Raw genomic sequence first — 22,092 nt, 5'->3', positions numbered from 1 at the left:
TGAGTGTGATTGTATTGTATAGTATTTAATAACGATAACTTTTTGGTGAAAGAGGTTTTTACTTCCAGTTTCAGCTGATAATTCACCAGTCAAGTGAAAACAGATTTTATCATTTTTACTCTAATAAGTACTGTTTGAATAAAAGTAAACATACCGCTAGGTTGTCTCCGTGAAAATGCAGGTAAAACCAGTTCCTCTGGGATTTACCTTAAGAGTGTTACTTGTTCACCTTATAATGTTATCAACTTATTAACGTTTTTAGTGGGAATCTGAACTTTTTGTTTAATATCTGGGTGAAGATAAAACTTGCTTCTCTATTAGAGTATTAGAGAAACAAAGACAAGAGAAAAAGAACAAGCTACGCTTTTCAGAATACGAGTGGTTGGTGTTAGTGGCAAAAGATGAGAACTGTCACCAAATCACTTCCATTTCTTATTGCAAAAAAAAAAAGTAAAAGATAACAAAATATAAAAAAAAATACAAGAAATTTAAAGGGCGAAAGTTGAGAGAGACAAAGAGGGATGAGATTTTGCTCTTCCTTGATAAATCCCAATACCTAAATACCCAAATCCCCCCATATTATTACTTTTAGGCTGCCAGAGAAGTAGAGAGATAGAGAGTGAGACGCATTTGATTTTACTTTTTCTTTTTTTGGGGGGGTTTTGGAAGAGCCTGGAATCTAGCTTCTCACAATCGATCTCTTCCCAGATTCTGCGGAGGTTTGCTTCGCTTCTCACCCTACCCATTGTTTTCTGAAAAGTTGTTAGAAATTTCTGTCAAGATTCGTATTATGATAGATGATCCTTTCTATTGCAAAGTGTAGATCCTTTTGCTTTTTTTGTTCTGCAAATCTAATATCTAGATCAATATGTTTGTTGCGTTGTGTTACACTACTCAGTGTTAAGAAGACGCCAAAGAGATCTTTTGTGATAAAATATCTGTAATTTTTATCATGAGTGCGACTTTCTTTGTTCGGTGGATGCCTTGCTGTTCCAAACTATAGTAAAAACAAAAACAAAAACAAAAAAGATTGTAGAGTAATTGGAGGACGTCTTCTTCTCTACTTCTTATACATTAATATCTGATGATATATGATGATATCTTTCTGTTACAAACAAATAAATTGATTTGCAGAAGGCCACCTTCTTTCTTTTTATGCTATGTTTTGAAAACTTGTTAGTGGTAGGTTCTTATTCTCGTGATCTGATATCCTGATAGGTTAGTTGCATCTTACTAATATATTATTATTATAGCTGCTACGTCTCTTTCGCTTCTTGTTACCAACTTCTTCTCCCTTTGCTTACACAAACCTTAGCTCCTTTGTTTTTCTTTTTTTGGATTCTCCTTCTTTTACATGTCTTTTAAGTGTTGCTCTGTTTTTAATTTTGCAGGAGCTCTGCGTCTTTCTTCTTCTCTTAGAGTGATATTAGATACTTCTTCTTGAGTAGAATTTCATCCTGAAGAAATGGTCTTAGATGTGTAACTTGTCTCGTGAACAAGTTTCATCTGTGATTTGATGGGTAAAGAGAGTCCGCTGGAGATTACCAATAGCGGAGTCAGTCATCATCACGATTCTCCACCTGTCAAGAACGATGATGTACACGAAGCTCCACGTTACAGTTCAGACAAGGACACTGGTTTACCAACTTGCCGCGTGTGCCAGTGCGCAGAATCCGACAGAAGAGGAGACGCTGCGTTAGGCTTTTTGGGCATCACACCTCCTGTTGTTTCAGAAGAACCACCTCGTGGAAGCAATGCAAACCAAGAAACCCCTGATAAGAAGAAGAAAAGCGGCTTCATCGAACTGATAAGTCCCGACGGAGAAGTGTTCGTCTGCGCAGACGAAGACATAGAGATGGGAGCTTGGCAGCATCGAGACACGTTGCTGGAGCTCGGATGCTCTTGCAAAAACGATCTCGCTCTGGTGCACTACGCCTGCGCGTTGAAATGGTTCGTCAACCACGGATCGACCGTCTGCGAGATCTGTGGGAGCGTTGCGGCGAATATAAGAACGGTCGATCTCAAGAAAGTGGTCATCGCGTTGAAAGACTACGCAGCGCTGAGAGAAAGAACAGCGGATGGAGATCCCAACCCTGTAGCGGTTAGTAATAACAACAGCAACACGAGCTCTTCGGGGATAGATCCTGATGCGGTTGCAGCCATTCGAAGGCAACGGCTTAGTGAGATTTCGTTGTGGTTTGGTCCGCATTGTACAAACAACAACAACAATAGTGGTAGTAGTAATTCAGCTGTTGCTGCGGGGGTGGCTGCTGCTTCTCAGGTGACATCTGAACAGCCTTTGGGTGTAGTTGGCTTTGATATATTGCCTATGGAGAGCAGAGCGACTAAATGGGCTGTGGAAGGTACAGGGATACTGCTCGCTACAGGATTACTCACTGTTACTTTGGCTTGGCTCATTGCTCCACGTGTTGGAAAAGTATGCATGCTAGTTAGATCAGACTAATCTTCTTTTTAATTTAGAAAGTGTTAAAAGACTGATATATGTGATGTTTTTACCTCAGAGAACTGCAAAGAGTGGACTGCACATACTCCTGGGTGGACTCTGTGCTTTAACAGTAGTCATCTTCTTCAGATTCGTAAGTAAATAAACCTCATTTTCTTGTTTGAAATCTGTGATGATAGGTGAATGAATGGAACTGATTTTGAAAAGAAAAAAAAACAGGTAGTGCTGACTAGAATCAGGTATGGACCAGCACGTTACTGGGCGATCTTGTTCGTGTTCTGGTTTCTAGTGTTTGGAATTTGGGCATCACGTTCTCATGCTCACGCTTCCAGTTGAACATTCTTCTCCCTGCTCTGTTGTGTTACTATTTCTTTTGTTTCTGTCTGTCTCTGTTAATATCGTTTACATCCTTCGGTTTAGAAGAACAAAATGTACAATTATTTGTTGTCCCACAAAAGAAACTGTTCTGTCTCTCTGTTATTAGTCCATGCCGGTCTCTTCTGCATGGGTCACTTAGACCTGTGAAGAAACAAAAAATTTCACAACATGAACATAGAGAGCAATGCAGAAGACGTTTGCGGTTGTTATCAAGATTGTTTGTGGTCTCCAGGATTGTTGCGTGATTATAAATATGTTAGTGTTCATATGATGAGTGTCTCAGTCTCTCAGATTTGAGTAACTCCAGTTTGACGATTTCCAATGGAGTTAGAACTTTCCGTTTCAAGTCCTGAGAAATTGTAATGATTTACTCAAGTCTTTGTTAGTAAATAGCTAATACGGCCAAGACCGAGTCGGTAAAAACTACTATCGACTGAAGTCTTGCGGTACGTACAAGTCAAATCCTGATTAGCTTTTTTCGTCTAGACGTTTCATGTTTGAGTCTACCGACGTAAACTTTGTATGTATGTTTGACATGAAAACAGTATAATATATATTGTGCTTTATTTTGATTTTAACATATATCAGGAATCAATCAAATATTTATATAACAAAACGAGAAATGAATACAAATAAAACAAAAACCATAGACTCAAAGTCGTCAGCATTTGTTGGATAGCAAAAGAATGGCAGATAACTAAGCGTAAGTCAGTGTACAAGATAAAAACGCGTTAAAATTGGAATTTAGTTCTTGAGAGTACATTTTGTTCCCTTATAAAATAAAGATAGCATTTCAGGCAATGTTAGTTGTAAAACGAAGAGAACAAAGCTTAAAAATGGCTAAAGAGAAATCATATGTAATTGCTCTTCTTCTTCTTCTTCTATCTCTGCTCCTATGTCTTTCTTCTCAAGTTGGTGTTGCCGAGGCCATACGCCACACAAGTTAGTCTATATATATATATATATATTTTACGCATAGCATAGTTTAAACTTGTGTCCACTTTGCTCACGTTCTACGTTGTTTACGAAAGAAGCCTGCTCCAGTAATTCAATTTTATTATTTTCTAGTTAAAGCCGGGTATTCAGATTCTCGATGTGCCGATAAATTTCCAGCAACTCCACCACCAGGTAGATTCGTAACTGAAATGAAAGCCAAATAGTCTGAATAAGTTGTTTGTATATAAAAAAAAAATTATGCATGGTTCAGAAATGTATGGTGTTACTAACTAGCTTAACCCATTAAAGTTCCAGTGAAACAAATCATGTGAACTTGCGCATATTGTTAACAGCCTACAAACCTGAACCGCCGATAGTCACTCCGAGATCTTCGTCACCCAAAGGAAAAGGCCCATAACTCCATAAGTGCTGAAAAGTTTCAAGAAGTGACTGCAGGGATTGAAGAAACACATATACATATCATGGGATATACAAGAAGAGTAAAAAAACTTTATTACTGTACAACTCGTATCTCCAATTCGACGTGGATTTAAACCTGAAATTAAATTATTGTGTACACTTTAAAATTTAAGAAAAATAACGAACTTTTAGTTATGATATAGAAACATTGGAAAAAAAATTGTCAATCATCAACATCAGGTAAAAGAACATGCGCATGTTGTTTAGTAGTTCACCCGCCGAAAGTGACGGAGGACACCGCACTCTAATTCAAACAAAGTATAAAGGCTCATAAGTAAAGTTTTCAAAAAAAGTGATGGGGACTACAAGAAAGAGTCAACTTCATTGTTGTGTAACCGGTAAACGTCGATCACGGACGGACGAACTTTCACATAAATGTGAAATTAACTATAGCTATTTCAAATTTGTGGTAGACTACCTCAAAAATAATTAAGGTCTTTTAACTTTTTCAAAAAATTTCAGTCATGTACCGTTTTGAATGAAATCTGTTATGATCCGAGAATGAAGATGAAAGAAATAGACCTTGATATTAAAAATTTACATGCCTCTAAAGATCGAACCTTTGTCAAACGAGAGATTATATTAACACTGTAGAAACAAAACACAAAACATAAAAAAAAATTAAAAGCTATGCAAGGAAGAAGAGATGGTCAGTCATCAACATGAGATACTGGAGAATCCGGAGAGGAGCGTTCTCGAAATCCAATAGAGGAAGTCTCAGCTCTCTTACTCTACTACACGACCCACCATTTCCTCCATCTCGGGTCGTCATCATCATAACCCGACCCGAGTAAACTTTCCTGAACAGATAAGCCGAGGAGCTTCCCGCATTGCCGCCGTGGCTGGTCGTAGTAGACTCATTAGCTTTCGTCTTGTAAATCGTCCATCCGTTCGAAGCCAACGCCTGGGCGAAACTCTCCATCGATCCGATCCGTTTGTTGGTGATTCGAGAGACGAGAGAAACTGAGCAGCAATCCCAATTGCTAACGGAGGAGGAGGAAGGTGTGTCTACGTCGGCGGCGGAGGAGAACACGAGCTTGAACAATCCGTTCGAGAGGGAGACGAAGGAGCGGAGATGGGAGAGAGAGGAAGCGGAGAGAGACGGGAAAGAGAGCATCACGGCGTCGTTGGGAAGAGACCAAGAGAGAGACGAGGAAGAAGACCAAGTCGAAGGACGAGACGACGTGGAGAAAGGCGACGGCGATACCGAGGAATCGCGGGGCGGGAACGAGAAGATGACGTGGGAGAGGGAAGGCGTCGGGTACAGATCCATGCCTAGATCCCTCGCGATCGACGCTAATCTGTAAGTGTCGGCGATCAGTTCTCGCGTCGGGACGAAGAAGAGCAATGCCGTTTTCGAATTATTATTATTGGATCTCGATCGGGTTTTTGATTGATTCTTCTTCTTGTAGGAGGAGCTTAGGATCTCTCGAATGCTGGTTTCTCCTCCATCGCCATCGTCTCCGTCGTTTGTATCGCCGGAATTGTGAGTGAGATTGAGAGTCTCGTGGAGGAGAAGAGAGCGAGCTAGCTTTAATGGAAGCATCTCTGCTCTTAACGCTTTCGTCTTCTTCTTCGTCGGCTTTTTATTTCCCCTCTAGGTGTACCAGACATAACCGACCGGTTTAAGTTAAAAGCATTATATCTCAATTTATTCCGGTTTAAGTTAAAAGCATATATCTCAATTTATCCCGGTTTGATTCGGTTTAACTCAATATAAAATAAATTGTCGTCGTCTTCGTCTTCACTTCCCTCGCCCTTCAGCAGCGCCGATTCTGCCTACACTGTAGAGCTTCACTTCTTCTCCCATGGCGGCTTCTACTATGATAGTGCCAATGGTTTGTAAATTCCGCTTCTTATCTTCTTCGATTATGTGTTTCTCCTTTAGGTTTTACGGTTTTAGGTATTTTCTGTTTCTCTTTAGGGTGGCTCGATGCTCATTCATTAAATCTGAATGTTTGACTATAAAAGATTTGTTGTTGACGACAGGCACATGGAAGGAAAGTTGAGAATCTGAGAGCCTTTATGGTGAATCTAGCGAATTCGAGAGGGTTGTTGCTTCCTGAGAGTAGACTCTTCGAACAGAGATTCTTGGACCTCTGTTTATCACCTACTCCTGATCATCCCACTTATTCTGCCGTATGTATGACAATCTCGAATCTGTTTTATGTGCAACATACTTTATCTCTCTGCTGTGTTTTGTTCTGACTGTATTATACATTTTTTTGTTTAAGATGATTTTTACTGCTATCACGGAGTTGAATGAAGAAGGCGGCTCTTGCCAAGAAGCGATATCAGAGTTTATCAAGTCTAAGTATGAGAGCTTGCCGTTTGCTCACACGAGTTTGCTTACTCATCATCTGGCTAAGCTTGTGGAGAAAAGAGAGATACTCTGTGACTGCAACAACTACTGTTACACTCTTCCGGGAGAGAGGAAGACTGGTTCTTCTTCTTCCACTGATGCTGAGAGAAAGGACGTTGAGGTAAGGAATGATCAGTGTGCGGCGAATGAGGTGTTGAACGTCCAAAATGTGGAAAAGAGTGTTGAGATTTTGGAGTGTGGGAATCATAAGGTTGATTTGTTGGAAGAACGGGGTCTGACTGAATCCAGAGCCAGCCTCAAACGTAAGGCATGTGGTGACATTAGCGTCGCTGAAGTAAGTGAGGCTGGAGGCAAAGCATGTTTGAGTGTGTCGACCGTTAAAACTCGTAGTAAAGAGGGAGTTGCTATAGAAGTAGAACCAGAAGGTGCTCTTGTAAATGGTGGGAGTGAAGGTAGGTTTGAAGCAAACAGTGAAGGACATGAGGTAGTTGTTCTAGATGAACAAAATGATGCGCTGATGGAAGAGTCATGTAAAGGAGAAGAAAACCAAAGTGAAACAAACTCGAAACAAGGAAAAGCGAAAGTGCACAGAACATCATCTAACACGACTAAGGAAGCATGTGTGGAAGTGAAGAGTGTAACATATAAAACACTTTGGGAATGTCAAACCGAAGCATGCAGCAATATAATTGCTCTAGAGTAAGCCTCTGACCCCTTTATTTTTCATGTTTGTATATTGATCTCTTAATTAGCTTTTTAACAAAAAATCATGTTTTCTGTTTGGGGATTGGGCAAATAGGAAAATGCTGAAGCAGTGCAGAGAGAAAGACCAGCAGAAGGAAGCTGTCACAGAGATTGGTGATGTTTCTCGTTTGCCTCTGTCGATGGTAATGAGAAAAAAAAAATCATGTTACATGTCACTGGTGCGTTTATGACCTGATGAAAAACAGGTCTGAGTATTATTTTTTTCTGTTGCCACTTATCTATACAGGAAAGCTGCAAAGAACTGAGGAAGCTTGCCCAAAAGATAGAAAGCCAGCTCTCCGAGATCATCGGTTCCATTGATGAAGCCGTGTTTCCATGTTATGAATCTCGAGGATGTGAAAGGGAAGGTACAAGCAAAGAAGTCTTTCAGGAGACTCCCATGAAGACCTCCAAACAGCATGAACATAAGGAAAGAGAGATTGGTTCGCATAAGAAACCAGGGGCGAAGAAGGGGAGAGTCAAAAGACTTCAAGACATAGGAAAAGTAGTGCTGAGGAAATCGCCTCGAATTCAAAAGCTAATATAAAAGATGCTGAACCTGAAAATTTGTTTTGGAGAGCAAGAGCTGTGTTATAAAGGTTAGGTTACTATCTCTTTATATATTCTAGTATCTACATAGGTGCAACATTGTGAAGAAATTTGAATATTTTCCATATAAAATTTTGACGAAATAACAAGAATTTGCCTATAAAAGAGACATCGAGGCTAACAACTATTAACATCTACGTTCTTTTTTACTACTAAGAAACAGAGATGATGATAATCTCTCAAGCACATCACAACACAGTTAAACACCTTGTACTCTCTTCCTTTCTCACCCCTGTGGAGCAAAACTCCAATTCAAGAACGGTTTCTGCTCGTGAGGATCCTGGAAGGGAGTGAAATAATCAGGCTGGTATAAGTACTGAGGAACAAAACCGTCGCTCTGCAACAAGTCCATGGAACTACCAAACATTGAAGTATCAAAAGCCTCCAAAGCATCTTCAAGATCTCCCCATTTAGGCTCGCTCTGAACCTCCTTGGCATCCGGTGACACGACGTGACCGCCCCCTGAGCTGCTCGAATCGTTCGGGTAAGTCGAGTCCGATGTATCAAACGGCGACGATGATTGATCCGCCATTGAGGTCGTCGTGGTCCTCGGTTTCTCATCCGCAGGGTAATATTTCTCCATGGTTCCTTTCTTGTTGTAGATTCGACATAGAACCCAATCATCAAGCTGTTCACACACAAAAAAAAAAGTTAGTAATTTAAATCATCATCACATTCAGACACCAAAAAAAAGATACCAAGGAAAAGACAGAACATACTCGTAGGTTGTTCTTTTTGCTAACAGAAGCTGATCTATCGACATTAGCGAGACGATACTCGTGCATTATCCAATTCGTTTTAATCCCCTTTGGAGCTTTCCCAGCGTAGAAGACGAGTGCTTTCTTAATACCCAACGTCTTCGGTTTACCGATTGGTTTATCAGCTCCGGTGGCTTTCCAATAACCGGTTCCAGCTGCCCGGTTTGGACGCGAACCGTTTGGGTATTTCCGGTCTCTAGGTGAGAAGAAGTACCACTCTTTCTCTCCGTACAGAGACATCTCTGAAAGAAGAAGAACCAAGTCTCTCAGATTAACAACGATTCTCGAGAAAAAACAGAATTAAATGATTAGAAACCCATGAATTTACCTGGAAGCTCCCAAGGATTGAACTTGTAAAGATCAATCTCGGCGATAACCGGAGCTGAGATCTGCTCCGATGCGCATTTCCGGCACAGGTAGAATTTCACAAGCTCTTCGTCCGTCGGATGGAATCTGAATCCTGCAGGTAAGTTCAGCTCTGCTTTCATTCTCTTCTCTCTTCAAATCTCTTTGTACAATTTCACCTGGATCTGAGTTTCACCTCTGTTCTTTGCTGAAGATTGTAATCGAAGAGAGGAGAGTGAGAAGGCGGAAGGTTTTATAGGGACGAGAATAGCCGAAAATTTACTTACTTAATTTAATTAAAGACCAAAAAGACAGAGATGACACGTGGGGATTTTCAAGCACGTGAAGCAAACGACCGTTTTCTTTTCTACGCTGACCGCAGCCAGCTGGTTACATACGTGGCCTAGTCTTAATGGATAGTCGACTTAACGAGAGCAGTGGTGTTGTCATTGCTTCCGTCACCTGCACCCTTTGTATATTGTTGACTGACCACAAGTGTCAATACCTTAATCCTCTGCTTCTCAGTCTTGCTTATCCATTTTATTCTTTTTACTTACTCTAAGGCCTTTTATGTTCTTTTTCTTATATGTTTATTTTTCTCCTCAAATAAAATTTCTCAGCAGCCATACTTTCTTTATCATATTGAAATGGATACACTATTGTAGTATTGTTAAACCTTGCTGAAGAGAAGTCAGCATTTCTTGTGGTGGAAGCTTTTGATGTGACATGTGATTGGATAATTGATGAAACTACGGTGAGCTTCTCCGCAGCATATCACAACATCATCCTTGAGCGAAGCTCTCGTCATGACGGATGACGTCACTTAACGTTGGTTTAGTTTTTCTTTTTTCTTTTTGTAATAAAAGGTCGTTGGTTTAGTTTTTTTTTTTTTTTTTTTTTTGCTAAAATACGTTGGTTTAGTTGCGATCACCAATCGTAGTCACACCGGTTTCTTTTAGTTTACCTTGCACTCAAATTTTATATGTCGAATTTTAGTATTTTATGAATAGATCTGATCATTCACAAGTAAGTACATATTCAAAAGGTTAAAAAAATATAAAAAAACTGGTTCGTAAAGAAAGTGGTTGCACGCAGGCTTACCTGACCCGGTTGTGTATATAGAACAATCTTTTCAAGTATTATCGAGCCTTTAGTTGTATCCTTCACTAAGTACCGCTTCCACTTGCATTATTAACTAGAGACACAATTTTAAAATTCATTGATCTGACTTGTTTGGTTTAAAAAATGGGCATCGAGTCTATTCTAGTTCAAATTAATTAAATGGAAAGTTGAGGTTGGTTATTGGAGAGGGTTAATTTGCTTAATAATCATATCAGCACCAAATATAAAGAATATAGCCATGTATGAAAAGTTGTGTCAATTTGGTATAAAATTAGACAATGCTCTCCTTTCCAGCGAGTAAGAGATAATAAACACAACGTTCAATATCATACTATACTATATTTATCCAGTATATAGTACAGAACAATTATTTTATAACAACAACCATTATGAAGAAAAATCATTATGAAAAAGAATGAAAAAATAAAAAAACTAAAAAAGATGAAAGGTTTGTGAAAAGTACACTATATTCTAAACTCAATCTATATACCCTAAATCCAAACTATATACTCAAACCATATACATTAAACCCTAAACCCAAACCATATACCTTAAACCCAAACCCTAAACCCAAACCATATATCCAAACACTAAACCCTAAACCCAAACCATATACCCTAAACCCAAATATTAAACCCAAACCCTAAACCCAAATCATATACCATAAACCCAAACCCTAAACCATCAACCCAAACTCTGAACCCTAAACCCAAACCATATACCCTTAACCCAAACCATATATCCAAACCATATACCCTAAACCCAAACCCCAATCTTAAACCTTAAACTCTAAATTTAAATATTTGTCTATTTCGTGACTATGCTATACATATTATAGTATGGAATACTCGACACTCCTACAAACTTTGTATATATGAAATTCTCTAAAATTTTTTAGAGAGAGATGATGAGTGGCGTCAGTGTTGGAGAACAAAACAATGTAACTGATCAAGTAGTGAGTAAGAAAAATCAGGAGGCACAAAAAGAGATATAAATTACAAAAGAAGAGAAAAAGAAATTTATCCGACTATACTGTAATTTAAAATAGTATAGATTCAAAATTACGATTATGAAATATTATATAAAATTTATAAAATATATGTTTGTTTTAAAATTTTCAAAAACATATTATGTGTAGAAAAAAAGAATTGTTTTTATTATCTAAACAACAAAATTGTATAATTGTTTTTACAGAAATTGAAAGCAATTAAAAATTGAAGGAGAAACCATATTTATAAAAAAAAAGAAAAAAACCCATTGAAAGACAATATGGCAAATATTACACAAATATCATAGCCATCAATTTGTTATGGATATATAGTTGATATTTTTTCTACTACGTATATGGCTCCAAATTTCCCTATTAGAGACTGACGTGTGACAAAAAACAAGTTCTTGTACTAAAGTTTTATATGTCGAATTTTAGTATTTTATAGAATAGATCTGATCATTTACAAGTAGTCAAGTACATATTCAAAATGTTAAAAATATAAAAAGAAATTGTTCGTAAAGAAAATGTTTGCACTTCGGCTTATCTTACCCGGTTGTATATAGAACAGTGTTTTCAAATTTCAAGTATTATTGAGCCTTTAGTTGTGTCCTTCACTAAGTACCGCTTCCACTTGCATTAACTAGTGACACAATTTTAAAATTCATTGATCTGACTTGTTTGGTTAAAAAATGTGCATCGAGTGTGTTCTAGTTCAAACTAATTAAATGGAAAGTTGAGCTAGGTGTATTAGAGACTGACGTGGGCTTGGTTTTGGTCAAACATGAATTTTATCTGTCAACATTGTGTTTTCTTTTTCAAGATATATCATTCATTTTAGTATTATATCACTCCTCGTCGTCCTCGATAACCAAATGAATAATACGAAATTGGTTTTGGTCAAACATGAATTTTATCTGTCAATATGGAACTTTTATCGATATAATATAAGTATAAAGTATATAGACATCTGTATAAGTCGTAGCATTTCATACGACAAGAATGGAACTATATGACATGATGATCATGCACGTAATCTATTAAATGTTCTTTTGGGTGGTAATAGTAAAGTCTCAAAAAGGAGATCGATAAGACTCATATTGACTAATAATATATATTTTGCTATTGTAATAATTTAAGAACAGATAAATTGTATCTGGCCTTGATCTGAATATGTCATTATATATAGAGAATCGACTTTTATTTTATGCTTTTTCTTTGAGCAATTGTTTGTTTAAGTCGTTGTGTGAATTGAAAGAGGAAGCTTCACGGTGCGTGATGTTTATAGCTGCCTAACTTGACCTAAAACATATGTACTCTATACCATATCTTCTTTACGGTGGATTAATTGCTTTCTTTTTTTGTCGTATTTAGATTTTTGGGAATATGCTTAAGAAGTTGGATAATAAGGGGACAAGCTGGGACCTCATTGTCGAAAATTTAACATATCTTTAACATGGATCACAATCACATGTATGCTATTCATATGACTACTTGTCTTATACGATGATAATTATAGATTTATAATATTATATTTGCGTGCGTGCGTGCGTGCAAAAGTAAAATAAGACGTGCTTTAAAACCGTGAACTGCATTCGAGAATTTTCATTGAGCAGTTTTGACTGTTGTTGAGTAGTGAATTTCATTCTAGAATCTTGTTCTTCTCTACCAGGCAACTTGTCACTAACGGGCCACGTAGGTCCTCTTCTCCGTCAATCACTCATCACTACATCATATGAACAATGGGCCAAGTATGGGCCTTAACATTATGAAAATCGGTTATTATATTTTGAGCTCATGTAATATCCTTTTTTCTTTGATCAACATCTCATGTAATATATCCCTTGCCATTCTTCTCTGCTTTTTATTTTGAACTGCATTCTTCTCTACTTATGGATTTAAGATTCTCAATATATTTGTTTTGTTTTCTACTTAGTTTGTAGTTTTTGTTGGATCTTTCTCACGCAACTAAATGTTTTGGCAACTACAACATTATCCTATACCATGATCGCTAAGCATTGTTCATTTGGGAAAAGGCAAGGGAGGCCAAAGGGTAACATAGATACGTTGCGACCAGGCCCGTCTCATTCTCTTAAGCGAGTAAAAAATAATTTGTAAAAGAAGTTATGAATTTGAAGAAAAAACCAGATTTTAAATTGTAACTAAAATTGTTCAATTCTTGCTTTTGGATCCCGTGTAAATGTAGCTTGTGCACATGCTTAGAGACATGCCTGGTTGCGACACAGTTGTGAAATCCACTAATGATTCGGTAAACATCAGATCATTATTCATACATCACCACGATCAAGATTGGTCATTTGGTTCATTTCCATCATAGACTTTGTTGAAATGCTCGTAATTACAAGTTACAACTATGAGGAATTAAAAACGTAGAAAGTTGAAAAATATGTATATGTGATGAGTTTTAAACTAAGAAAGACACGAATTGACGAATCAATACAATACTAAAAGGAGAATAATCTCAACACTTAGGCTGTCCACGTCACCCAATTAAATCAACCAATGGGGATACTCTATTTTGCCATGTCAGGTCGTCTTTTGCTTTCAATAGCTTTAACTGGGTCATTCATGTGGGCTGTTAAATATTTTGAATTGGTCCATTTTAGATCCATCTCTCACATACCTTCTGATTATTTTTCACAGAAAGGATGATGACCTCTCCGACTCTTCAACTACGTCTTGGTCGTTCCGTTATCCCAACCCACTCTTTTTTTCAATTATTTTTTTAATCAGTAACTATGATATCGTTCTACCTCCTTTTGTTACTCCTTCATAAATCTCTTCATCCAATCGATTTTCCAATCAATATTTACAACCTCCACTGAAGAAGATAAAGTGAAAGCTATGAACTCTGTTAAGTCCACCGGAAAGGCTCCCGTCACGACCAGAAAGGCTCACGTCACCACCATAAAGGCTTCCCGCTCCCGTCGCCATGTACCTAAACTAAGCCTCAAGTACTTGGAGTACTTGTGCCGGCTAAGTGATCTTGCTTCTGCTATGTGATTTTTGGTTTAGTTTTGTGTGATCTTGCTCTGTTATGTGATGTTTGATTTAGTTTCGTGTGATCTTACTTTCTGTTATGTGCTGTTTGATTTAGTTTTGTGTGATATTTTGCTTATGTTATTGATGTTTGGTTTGGTTTTGTCATATAACATCTCTCTTTATCTACATGCTACAAGCTTTTGCTTTGATACTTACAGTGTCAAAAAGAAAAGATTGAGCTAACTTCAAGTAATGCTAAGTTTTTCAACCTTTTTCTGGTTAAGAATTTTGAGATGCTATGGTGTTTGTTTTGAAGGCGCATGGGCTCTACCCCTATCCAGATCCTTACTACAGAAGCATCTTTGCACAGCAAACCTATCTTCTACATCCAGATCCTGGGGTATGTATTACTATCACTCAGCCTCGATGTCTTGCCTTCTAAAGATTTTGTTTTACTTTTGTAAGGGTTTTTTTCTTCAGGTTCAAATGCAGTTAATGGGAATGCATCAACAAGTGGTTCCATTACAATATGATGCAGTCGAGGAGCCTGTTTTTGTTAACGCAAAGCAATACCACGGTATACTCAGGCGTAGGCAATCCAGGGCAGAACTTGAGGCTCGGAACAGAGACATGAAGTCAAAGAAGGTGATGTAAAACCTGTGATTAGTTTGGTTGGTTCCTTCCCAGATATTTGTACTTATCTTACTTGTGTTTCAGCCATATATGCATGAATCTTGGCATTTGCATGCGATAAACCGGCTAAGAGGATGTGGAGGCCGGTTTCTCATTGCCAAGAAGAAGAATGGAGGCCGTAAGGAGGAGGAGGATACAACCTCTGATGAGAACACTTCAGAAGCAAGTTCCAGCCTCAGATCAGAGAAGTCAGCCATCGCTCCTAATGGTAGATCTTGAGTAAAAGTTCATGCACAACAACCACATGTTTAGTTTTATATTTTGGGTGGATGTTTGTATTAGTAAAGTACTGTTTTGGACCCTCTCTGTAGACTGTGTATAGGTTATTTATTGCTTGGAACAGATAAGGTATGTATCAGTCTATATGAAGATGATTCATTATCTGGCTTGGCCGGTTTTGATTTCATAATTTTTTGGTTCGTCTTAAAATGCAGTAAATGGTGTTTCCTCTGCCGCAGTTGGTCTTCACTCAAAGGAGTCACGTGGTACTGGACCTTTTGATAAATCACACAGCCTTTTTGAGCCAGGTATGTTATGTGGTTCTCATGTTAGTTTCATTGTTTGCATTAAAGTTCAGCATCAAGTTCCTTAGGATTCCAGAGATTTTTATTGAAGTTCCTGAAACAGAAAATATAGGCTAACTTAAGCATCCGAGTGAATCTCTTTACATGTCCTTTCTAGATGATTTGGTTCCGCAATATAAATGAAGTGTTATTTAATGACATTAGTCATTATATTCAACAATTTTTGTTTCAGAGTACGGTGATGGCGGCTGTCACTTCCTTACTCAGTTATGGAATACAACATTGGGGTTTTAGTCCGAGGGAAGAAGGTTAGAGATGAGAACAAGTCAACAACTCTCTATCACAGAGTGGTCATCAATGTAGAGCAAATCAAGGCAACCTAGGCTTCACCTTGGAGCTTTGTCCCGGAAAAATGTATGTACCTCTTTGCTCTGAAGCTCTTATCATTTCTAATCCAACTGATTCCACAAGGAGAATTGGAGTGTTACAAGCTTTGTAAGAAATTTGGTTTATTATTGCTGTTAGGAAATACAAGCAAATATAGTAAAAGTTTTTCAATGTTTTTGTTATCAAGTATGTTATTAATTTTGTTTGAGGATGGAAAACTTCCAAGTTTAGTTTCATTGAATTTATTATATAAGTTGTTTTGTTTAAGTTTGTATTTCTATAAATTTTTATTTGTTAAATGATTTTGTTTTCTCACTGTTACGTTGTTACAAAGACGACTTGATTGCCCTTTGAATTGTTGATCGTGATCTGGTCTGTTGAGTTATTTGTGAGTCAATCAGCTGTGCACAAGGTTTAACAAACACTTAGTTGAGACTTGAAACCATAGGATCTCTTTCGTGTTGATCAAATGATCATGCAAGGTCTGTTTTAATCTGAGCTTTTTGCGCACAAATGGCGTTGGAAAATAAATAACCTACCCCTACCACATATAATCAACTCCACTATCGTTATAAAACCCCTTACGTATTATACTCCAAAACCACACATCCTCCATCGTCATTAACTCTCTGGCTTAGCCATTTAGGAAATCAAAACATATTTATATAAAAAAAGTTACCTTCGCTACAATTTGAGATTAAAAAGCAATTGTGCTAAACAAGTTGAATTATAAGAATATTAGTTAATCTTATGTCGAACCTAGGTAGGTTCACTGACCAAGAGAACTTTGTTGTTTTATATACGACATCATTTAACAAAAAACAAAATATTATTAAATTATATTACTTTTTGTTATAAAAGGATAAACAAAAAAATAAAAATTAGTAGCAGTTATAATAACAAGATTTTTTTAAGTATTCTTAACGTCGTCAGAAAAATATTAAACCCTAAACTATAAACTTTTGGGTAAATCTTAAACACTTGAAAAAACCATAAACTCTAAATTAAAACACTAAATAATAAAACACTAAATCTTAAAAAATACTAAACTCTAAATCTTGACCCTAAATCCCTGGATTAAAATAAATAAAAAATAGTAATAATTATTAAAAAGAATTTTTAAATATTTTAAACGTGGTCACAAAATACATTAAACTCAACAAAACACATTAAACTCTAAATACTAATCACTAAATCTTAAACACTAAAATGTAAACCTTAAATATCCACGCGTCTAGGTGTTAGGGTTAACGGTTTAGTTTTTTAAGATTTAATGTTTAATATTTTTGATTTAGGATTTATGAATTATCCAAGTGTTTAAGGTTTATTCAAAGGTATAACGTTAAATCTTTTGTTGACGACGTTAAAATATTAATAGAATTTTCTTCCCCAATACAATTGTTTTTATTTATTTTTTACCTCTTTATTTTAACAACATAAAATACTTTGAAAAAAATCCTATTGGTTGGTATAATAAGTCTAAATATATTGCTAACAGATTTTATCCTCTAAATAATTATAAATTATATTTTGAAGATAAAGATTAAAAAAATGAATGCGAAAATTATATTAGGTTTATAAAATTATATTTAGAATTATGTTTTGGTGGCATACAAAATTAGATGCTATACTCTTTACATGTTATATATATATACAATCTGATTTACTTTATAAAAAATTATTTAAAGTAACTTTTCCATATGATAAAGATTTTATAAGGAAACATATTAGGTTTGAATTGATTAATCTTTAACATTAAAAAGAAAAATAGGGACCAAAACATAATAATAAAAGTTACAAAATATGTATATTTAGAAAACAGTTAATTTATTTAAAATATATTATCAAATACTAATCATTAAATATAAGTACTCAAATTTTTTTGCCATACACATATATGCAAATATGCAAACCATGAGTAACAAGTTAAACTAATATGATAATATCTAAAAAATCATAGTGCAAAATTTCAAGTTACAATTATTTATTTTATTATTAAGTGCAATATAGTGACAAATAACTCAAAATATTTTTTAAAAAAATGTATTGTACACTATCCGCGCGTAGCGCAGACAAAGAATCTAGTTATATATAAAGAAGGGAAAAAGAATAACGAGCATTTTGGAATTCAAAGAACTTAGACCAGCCACAACGGAGGATGTTAATGAATCCTTAGCGCGTTTATTTAGGCAAATAGTAAAAAAATAATAATAAAAAAATTTGGTAACTGAAGGATTGATCCTTAACTAAGGCGTTTAAGGATCAAATCCTTAGTGACATGGCAAGGCGTGAGTGGTCCTGGGGGTTGTGTTTCGCGAAAAAAAATTCAGTCTCTTTTTCCATCACGAAAAAAAAATTCTCTCGAAAGCGATTTGACGATTTGGCGATTGTGAAAAGGTGAAGGTAAATCGAGGTATTTAGCTCAATATTTTTGCGTTTAGAGTTGATGCATGTTGATTTAGTCAGTTTTAGGGTTCTATCGTGGGGTTTAAATCGATTTCAGGTTTAAATCGATTTAAGGTTTTCGTCTGGGTTTGATACTTTCTGCAATTGTGAAACGTGTACGATGTGTTTTGTGTTGCAGAGGCGAGCAAGAGGATTAAAAGCAATGGGAATGTTGAGTTCGAGGACACTGTTCTCCATCTTCTCGTTAATCTTGCGGACGATCTTAAGTCTCTGTTTATGAACAAGCCTTTGGTGCGAGCGAGGAAGCGGTGCTGTTGAAGATGAGTACACTGACGGAGGAGGGTGTGATGTCTGTGAAGAACGCCGCCTGTGAGAGGCTGTTGGATCAGAGGGAGTAAACCCCACAACTCTTTCACAAAAAAATTAAAAAGATGAGTGCTTTAGAAGAATCGAAGGTCTATATTTTTTTGTGGCTTCTCTGCTTTTCAATCTTCTTCACTTCGAGTTTCCAGGTGAGTGTCATTTTATTCCTCAATTTGACCTCTTTTTCATATGGGTATTTCTGATTTTATCTGAAACGACTGGGAAAATTGAATCTTTGATTTGGTAACCGAAACTGATTTGAAAGTTTTAATCTTTGTTTCACTTTAGAAAATGGCTATTTTCAGCTTCTTCTCGATTGTACTAGATTTTGTGTTCTGGGCTCTGATTGGGTTTGTGTGGAATTTGTTAGGCAAATGAGATAACAACACCATCTAAAGAAGAAGGAGAGACGAGGATGGTGCCATTAATGGAGGAGAAGTTTATGGTGATGAATGAGACAAGAAGGAAGCTTGGGAGTTTCCAGATTAACTGCAATAACTGCAATATCCCAAATTATGTGAACTCGTGTAGTTTATGTGAACTCGTGTAACAAGAAACTTGCCTTCACCTTGTTGCTTTGCAATTAACTGCAATATTGCTCAGTAATGCTCACATTTCCTTATAGCTTTTCGTCAGAATGTTTTCTAAATCATTTTCTTGTTTTTTTGTAGATTGTGGGAACACCAAACTACATGTGCCCTGAACTTCTTGCAGATATACCTTACGGGTACAAATCTGATATTTGGTCTTTAGGTTTATTTCTCTTCTTTAACTTTGCACAATCCTTACAACTTCTTGTTTTTTTTTCTTGGTTTCTCTCATATAGATTTTGGTTTTACAGGTTGCTGTATGTTTGAAGTAGCTGCACATCAACCTGCCTTCAAGGCTCCTGTAAGAACACATTCTCATTTTTCGTCTTGTGTTAAATCTGAAATTTCTTTCGAACTTTTTTGAAAATTTATGTTTCTTGGAAACAGGACATGGCTGGACTCATCAACAAGATTAACCGCTCTTCACTTTCTCCTCTCCCTGTCATGTATTCCTCTTCAATGTAAGTATACATACAACATTTTTACTTTAGTTTACAGTAGTAGACAAGCTTTTGAGCCTGAAATGTTATGTGTTTCTGCAGAAAGAGACTGATTAAAAGTATGTTGCGCAAGATCCCTGAACATAGACCAACATAGACCAACAAGGACACAAGCTCAATGTTTCGTGGCCCGTAACTCCTAGCATTCATCGTTAAGAAGAAGCACCATGCCGGTACCTTGGCCATCTAATTGGACATGAAGGCGAAGGAAGTTTGTTTCTTTAGGTATACTTTCTTTGTGACACATTCTAATTGGTTTTACAGTAGATTCTTCATAGGAGGGACAATGGATTCAGAAGTAGTTTTATTGTTTATATTACTGATGACTATTTATTTTCTAAAAACTCATAAAAGGAGTTCACCATTGGACACACAAAATAGTTTGGAGTCCTTAACTATTCAGAAAAAAAAAAGAAAACAAAAAAAATACTATAATAATCTTAAGGATTTCAAGAGCAAGTCCACCATTGTGGATGCTCTTATAGTTTAAGTTTCGTTTAAGTTTCCTAATGAAGAGTTTCGAAGATGCTCTTAGAATATAAAATAATAATAACGAAATGATGGTGGATAGAAGCACTCGACATATTCGATTCTCTTCTCAATATAGTCACATGACTGATCCGTTCAGATTCTCTTATGCTCATCAGAGCCATAGTTTCGATCTCAAAACCGAAGGATCTTCAGGGAGTTCTTTTGGATATGAAAATTCTATCATCACGATTTACTTTTTATTTTTTTTTTCACTTTTACTCTAAGAGAGTTTAATGGACCAGCAGACCTTGTGGCAAAATATGCTCTCTGTAATTTAATTTTGTTATGGGCTTGACTCTAAACCTTTATGGATTTATAAAAAAATATTATTCCCCCTGTTTCAATTTACATGATGTTTTAGGTGTAGTTTGTTGTTTCACAATAGATGATGTTTTCACATATCTAGGCAACTTTATCTTTATCAAAAACAGTGTAGCCAATTATATTTTTAATATTTACTTTTATAATTAAATAAACTTATATTTTAATGTTATTTTAAGGAAACAAATAGATTTCTTAATATGTGTGCATTGATGTAAAACATCATCTAATATGAAACAGAGGGAGTAGTTGATAAAAAAAAAGTTACATAACTTATCTAACTGGTGTAATATCAATGGTTGCAAATACGGTTACGGATATGGATAACCGTATTTTGAATATTTTAAAGAAATTTGTAAGATTGATATAATGGCTAGAAACTAATGTGTTTATGGAATGTTTATAATTGGTTGATTATCAAATACATCAGAGATTAAATACTAAATTAATAATATTTATATTTTATATAATAATAAAAAATTAAAATTGTAATATTATAATAATTATAAAGTAATATTTATAAAATTATACAATTAATTTTTTTAAAGGTAATATAATATAAACTCATATATATATTAGATCAGTTATGTAACTTTTTAAATTTGATATAAATTCCATATTTCTATTATTTCAATTTAAATTTTTTATTAAATATTTGTATTTTATATTTTTTTCTTTCAAAATATATCATTTCGCAACCATCCGTAACCGTAAAAACTAGATGAAATTAGCTTTTGAATATAAAAAGTTTAAAGTGATTTGAAACTATTTATAATATTTTACGTGATTGCTGCAAAACGCCAACAATCATTATCAACTACAAAAATTACGTTAGTAAAATGGTAGCGGAGAACCAATCATGTCTCATGGTGTTGGTACTTGGTTCAAAATTTATCTATGGAAGTTTATATAACTTCGTCTTTTGTCAATATAATAAGTTATCCTGAATCATTGAATAATTTTGAGATTTACAATTACTGATTATAGAAAATGCAGTTTGTTAGGTACATGAATAAATATTCTCGAGGATTGTATTTAATTTAACATTTGATGTGATTTGATTTTTGATGGAGTTTTAGATGATTTTAATAAGTTACAAAAGTTTAAGTGATTATTGTAAACTCCTTTAGAATATCACTTAAAATATGGAATTTGAGTTTAGATTTTTTTAACTAAAAAATTCCATCTAAACACCATAAAATCAAATGAAAACTTTAAAACTCTACAACTTAAAATATTTTTAATAACAGTAGATTTCAGAATATTTTATGAAATATCAAGTTTAATAATAGTGGATTTGTCATTAAAATACACTAATCAATAAACTTTCCTAGTTCATTTTCCTTCTTTTTGTTTTCTACTTTCGAACAATACACCACGCGTGGCATGCCTAAAAGAAACTCCACGGTATATGGAGGAGGAACAGCTTGATGAACATTCCACATATAAGCACTTAGGCAGTATAAAAATTCTTTCTAATTCTATAATCCTAAACGTGGTATATCCTTAATAATGACGTTTTGAAACTTTTTAATTCATATAAATAGTATATTATATCTGAGTGACTAAGTCGACCTCAAAAGGTACGGAGGAGAACACAAGCATTCGATTCTCTCTTATAAGCCAT

At 35.6% G+C, this 22,092-nt stretch overlaps 6 protein-coding genes across 22 annotated transcripts; 4 read left to right on the top strand and 2 right to left on the bottom strand.

The window, feature by feature from the left end:
- The first annotated feature begins 382 nt into the window (after positions 1 to 382).
- Positions 383 to 2,937, top strand: LOC108814206 (uncharacterized). Its single transcript, XM_018586723.2, has 4 exons — positions 383 to 719; positions 1,392 to 2,437; positions 2,523 to 2,597; positions 2,684 to 2,937. Exons 2-4 carry the CDS (start codon positions 1,517 to 1,519, stop codon positions 2,798 to 2,800), a joined length of 1,113 nt encoding a protein of 370 aa, XP_018442225.1. The 5' UTR covers positions 383 to 719; positions 1,392 to 1,516; the 3' UTR covers positions 2,801 to 2,937.
- A 1,823-nt stretch (positions 2,938 to 4,760) lies between these two features.
- On the bottom strand, positions 4,761 to 5,804 carry LOC108817627 (uncharacterized). Its single transcript, XM_018590363.2, has one exon. The coding sequence runs from the start codon at positions 5,802 to 5,804 to the stop codon at positions 4,887 to 4,889; it is 918 nt and encodes a 305-aa protein (XP_018445865.1). The 3' UTR covers positions 4,761 to 4,886.
- Positions 5,805 to 5,842: 38 nt separating this feature from the next.
- On the top strand, positions 5,843 to 7,940 carry LOC108817626 (uncharacterized). Of its 2 annotated transcripts, XM_018590362.2 has the most exons (5): positions 5,843 to 6,096; positions 6,248 to 6,397; positions 6,493 to 7,280; positions 7,381 to 7,468; positions 7,573 to 7,940. In XM_018590362.2, the coding sequence occupies exons 1-5, from the start codon at positions 6,067 to 6,069 to the stop codon at positions 7,870 to 7,872; spliced, it is 1,356 nt and encodes a 451-aa protein (XP_018445864.1). In that variant the 5' UTR covers positions 5,843 to 6,066; the 3' UTR covers positions 7,873 to 7,940. The 2 variants fall into 2 exon arrangements, with proteins under 2 accessions (XP_018445864.1, XP_056847166.1); XM_056991186.1 differs by lacking the exon at positions 5,843 to 6,096 and having other exon boundaries at positions 6,273 to 6,401.
- A 33-nt stretch (positions 7,941 to 7,973) lies between these two features.
- On the bottom strand, positions 7,974 to 9,280 carry LOC108817628 (protein ATAF2). The gene is made up of 3 exons (XM_018590365.2): positions 9,021 to 9,280; positions 8,654 to 8,934; positions 7,974 to 8,562 (listed from the first exon to the last, which is right to left on the bottom strand). The coding sequence occupies exons 1-3, from the start codon at positions 9,178 to 9,180 to the stop codon at positions 8,161 to 8,163; spliced, it is 843 nt and encodes a 280-aa protein (XP_018445867.1). The 5' UTR covers positions 9,181 to 9,280; the 3' UTR covers positions 7,974 to 8,160.
- Positions 9,281 to 13,768: 4,488 nt separating this feature from the next.
- On the top strand, positions 13,769 to 16,021 carry LOC108814121 (nuclear transcription factor Y subunit A-4). Of its 8 annotated transcripts, none has more exons than XR_008936400.1 (6): positions 13,769 to 14,102; positions 14,467 to 14,550; positions 14,616 to 14,795; positions 14,868 to 15,051; positions 15,155 to 15,370; positions 15,600 to 15,656. XR_008936400.1 is itself a non-coding variant. In XM_018586622.2 (6 exons), exons 1-5 carry the CDS (start codon positions 14,013 to 14,015, stop codon positions 15,163 to 15,165), a joined length of 549 nt encoding a protein of 182 aa, XP_018442124.1. In that variant the 5' UTR covers positions 13,769 to 14,012; the 3' UTR covers positions 15,166 to 15,191; positions 15,278 to 15,371. The 8 variants fall into 8 exon arrangements, 5 of the variants coding, with proteins under 5 accessions (XP_018442124.1, XP_018442117.1, XP_056846173.1 ...); XM_018586622.2 differs by lacking the exon at positions 15,600 to 15,656 and having other exon boundaries at positions 15,155 to 15,191; positions 15,278 to 15,371; XR_008936399.1 differs by having other exon boundaries at positions 13,770 to 14,102; positions 14,868 to 15,191; positions 15,278 to 15,370; positions 15,600 to 15,646.
- Positions 16,022 to 17,997: 1,976 nt separating this feature from the next.
- LOC108816166 (serine/threonine-protein kinase Nek6-like) lies at positions 17,998 to 20,011 on the top strand. 9 transcript variants are annotated; one of them, XM_056990626.1, is made up of 7 exons: positions 17,998 to 18,151; positions 18,339 to 18,672; positions 18,894 to 19,014; positions 19,195 to 19,276; positions 19,365 to 19,414; positions 19,501 to 19,574; positions 19,656 to 20,011. In XM_056990626.1, exons 3-7 carry the CDS (start codon positions 18,976 to 18,978, stop codon positions 19,708 to 19,710), a joined length of 300 nt encoding a protein of 99 aa, XP_056846606.1. In that variant the 5' UTR covers positions 17,998 to 18,151; positions 18,339 to 18,672; positions 18,894 to 18,975; the 3' UTR covers positions 19,711 to 20,011. The 9 variants fall into 9 exon arrangements, 4 of the variants coding, with proteins under 4 accessions (XP_056846606.1, XP_056846605.1, XP_056846607.1 ...); XM_056990625.1 differs by having other exon boundaries at positions 18,008 to 18,167; XR_001943801.2 differs by having other exon boundaries at positions 18,009 to 18,167; positions 18,894 to 19,125; positions 19,195 to 19,250.
- The last annotated feature ends 2,081 nt before the right edge of the window (positions 20,012 to 22,092 follow it).

Source organism: Raphanus sativus, chromosome 7 (assembly GCF_000801105.2).
Source record: "Raphanus sativus cultivar WK10039 chromosome 7, ASM80110v3, whole genome shotgun sequence".
Lineage (NCBI taxonomy): Eukaryota > Viridiplantae > Streptophyta > Magnoliopsida > Brassicales > Brassicaceae > Raphanus > Raphanus sativus.
Note: the sequence above shows the minus strand (reverse complement) of the source record. Positions and strands in the feature narration are given on the sequence as shown.

What these genes read in the sequence shown, in the direction of transcription:
- LOC108814206 (XM_018586723.2), top strand. Translation starts at nt 1,517, where the DNA reads ATGGGTAAAGAGAGTCCGCTGGAGATTACCAATAGCGGAGTCAGTCAT. An exon ending in TTGCTCCACGTGTTGGAAAA is followed by an intron (nt 2,438 to 2,522) that starts GTATGCATGCTA and finishes TTTTTACCTCAG; the next exon opens with AGAACTGCAAAGAGTGGACT. An exon ending in TAGTCATCTTCTTCAGATTC is followed by an intron (nt 2,598 to 2,683) that starts GTAAGTAAATAA and finishes AAAAAAAAACAG; the next exon opens with GTAGTGCTGACTAGAATCAG.
- LOC108817627 (XM_018590363.2), bottom strand. Translation starts at nt 5,804, where the DNA reads ATGCTTCCATTAAAGCTAGCTCGCTCTCTTCTCCTCCACGAGACTCTC.
- LOC108817626 (XM_018590362.2), top strand. Translation starts at nt 6,067, where the DNA reads ATGGCGGCTTCTACTATGATAGTGCCAATG. An exon ending in CTACTATGATAGTGCCAATG is followed by an intron (nt 6,097 to 6,247) that starts GTTTGTAAATTC and finishes TGTTGACGACAG; the next exon opens with GCACATGGAAGGAAAGTTGA. An exon ending in AGCAATATAATTGCTCTAGA is followed by an intron (nt 7,281 to 7,380) that starts GTAAGCCTCTGA and finishes TTGGGCAAATAG; the next exon opens with GAAAATGCTGAAGCAGTGCA.
- LOC108817628 (XM_018590365.2), bottom strand. Translation starts at nt 9,180, where the DNA reads ATGAAAGCAGAGCTGAACTTACCTGCAGGATTCAGATTCCATCCGACG. An exon ending in CAATCCTTGGGAGCTTCCAG is followed by an intron (nt 8,935 to 9,020) that starts GTAAATTCATGG and finishes TTCTTCTTTCAG; the next exon opens with AGATGTCTCTGTACGGAGAG. An exon ending in GCAAAAAGAACAACCTACGA is followed by an intron (nt 8,563 to 8,653) that starts GTATGTTCTGTC and finishes GTGTGTGAACAG; the next exon opens with CTTGATGATTGGGTTCTATG.
- LOC108814121 (XM_018586615.2), top strand. Translation starts at nt 14,013, where the DNA reads ATGAACTCTGTTAAGTCCACCGGAAAGGCTCCCGTCACGACCAGAAAG. An exon ending in GAGACATGAAGTCAAAGAAG is followed by an intron (nt 14,796 to 14,867) that starts GTGATGTAAAAC and finishes CTTGTGTTTCAG; the next exon opens with CCATATATGCATGAATCTTG. An exon ending in GTCAGCCATCGCTCCTAATG is followed by an intron (nt 15,052 to 15,277) that starts GTAGATCTTGAG and finishes CTTAAAATGCAG; the next exon opens with TAAATGGTGTTTCCTCTGCC.
- LOC108816166 (XM_056990626.1), top strand. Translation starts at nt 18,976, where the DNA reads ATGAGACAAGAAGGAAGCTTGGGAGTTTCCAGATTAACT. An exon ending in ATCTGATATTTGGTCTTTAG is followed by an intron (nt 19,277 to 19,364) that starts GTTTATTTCTCT and finishes TTGGTTTTACAG; the next exon opens with GTTGCTGTATGTTTGAAGTA. An exon ending in GTCATGTATTCCTCTTCAAT is followed by an intron (nt 19,575 to 19,655) that starts GTAAGTATACAT and finishes GTGTTTCTGCAG; the next exon opens with AAAGAGACTGATTAAAAGTA.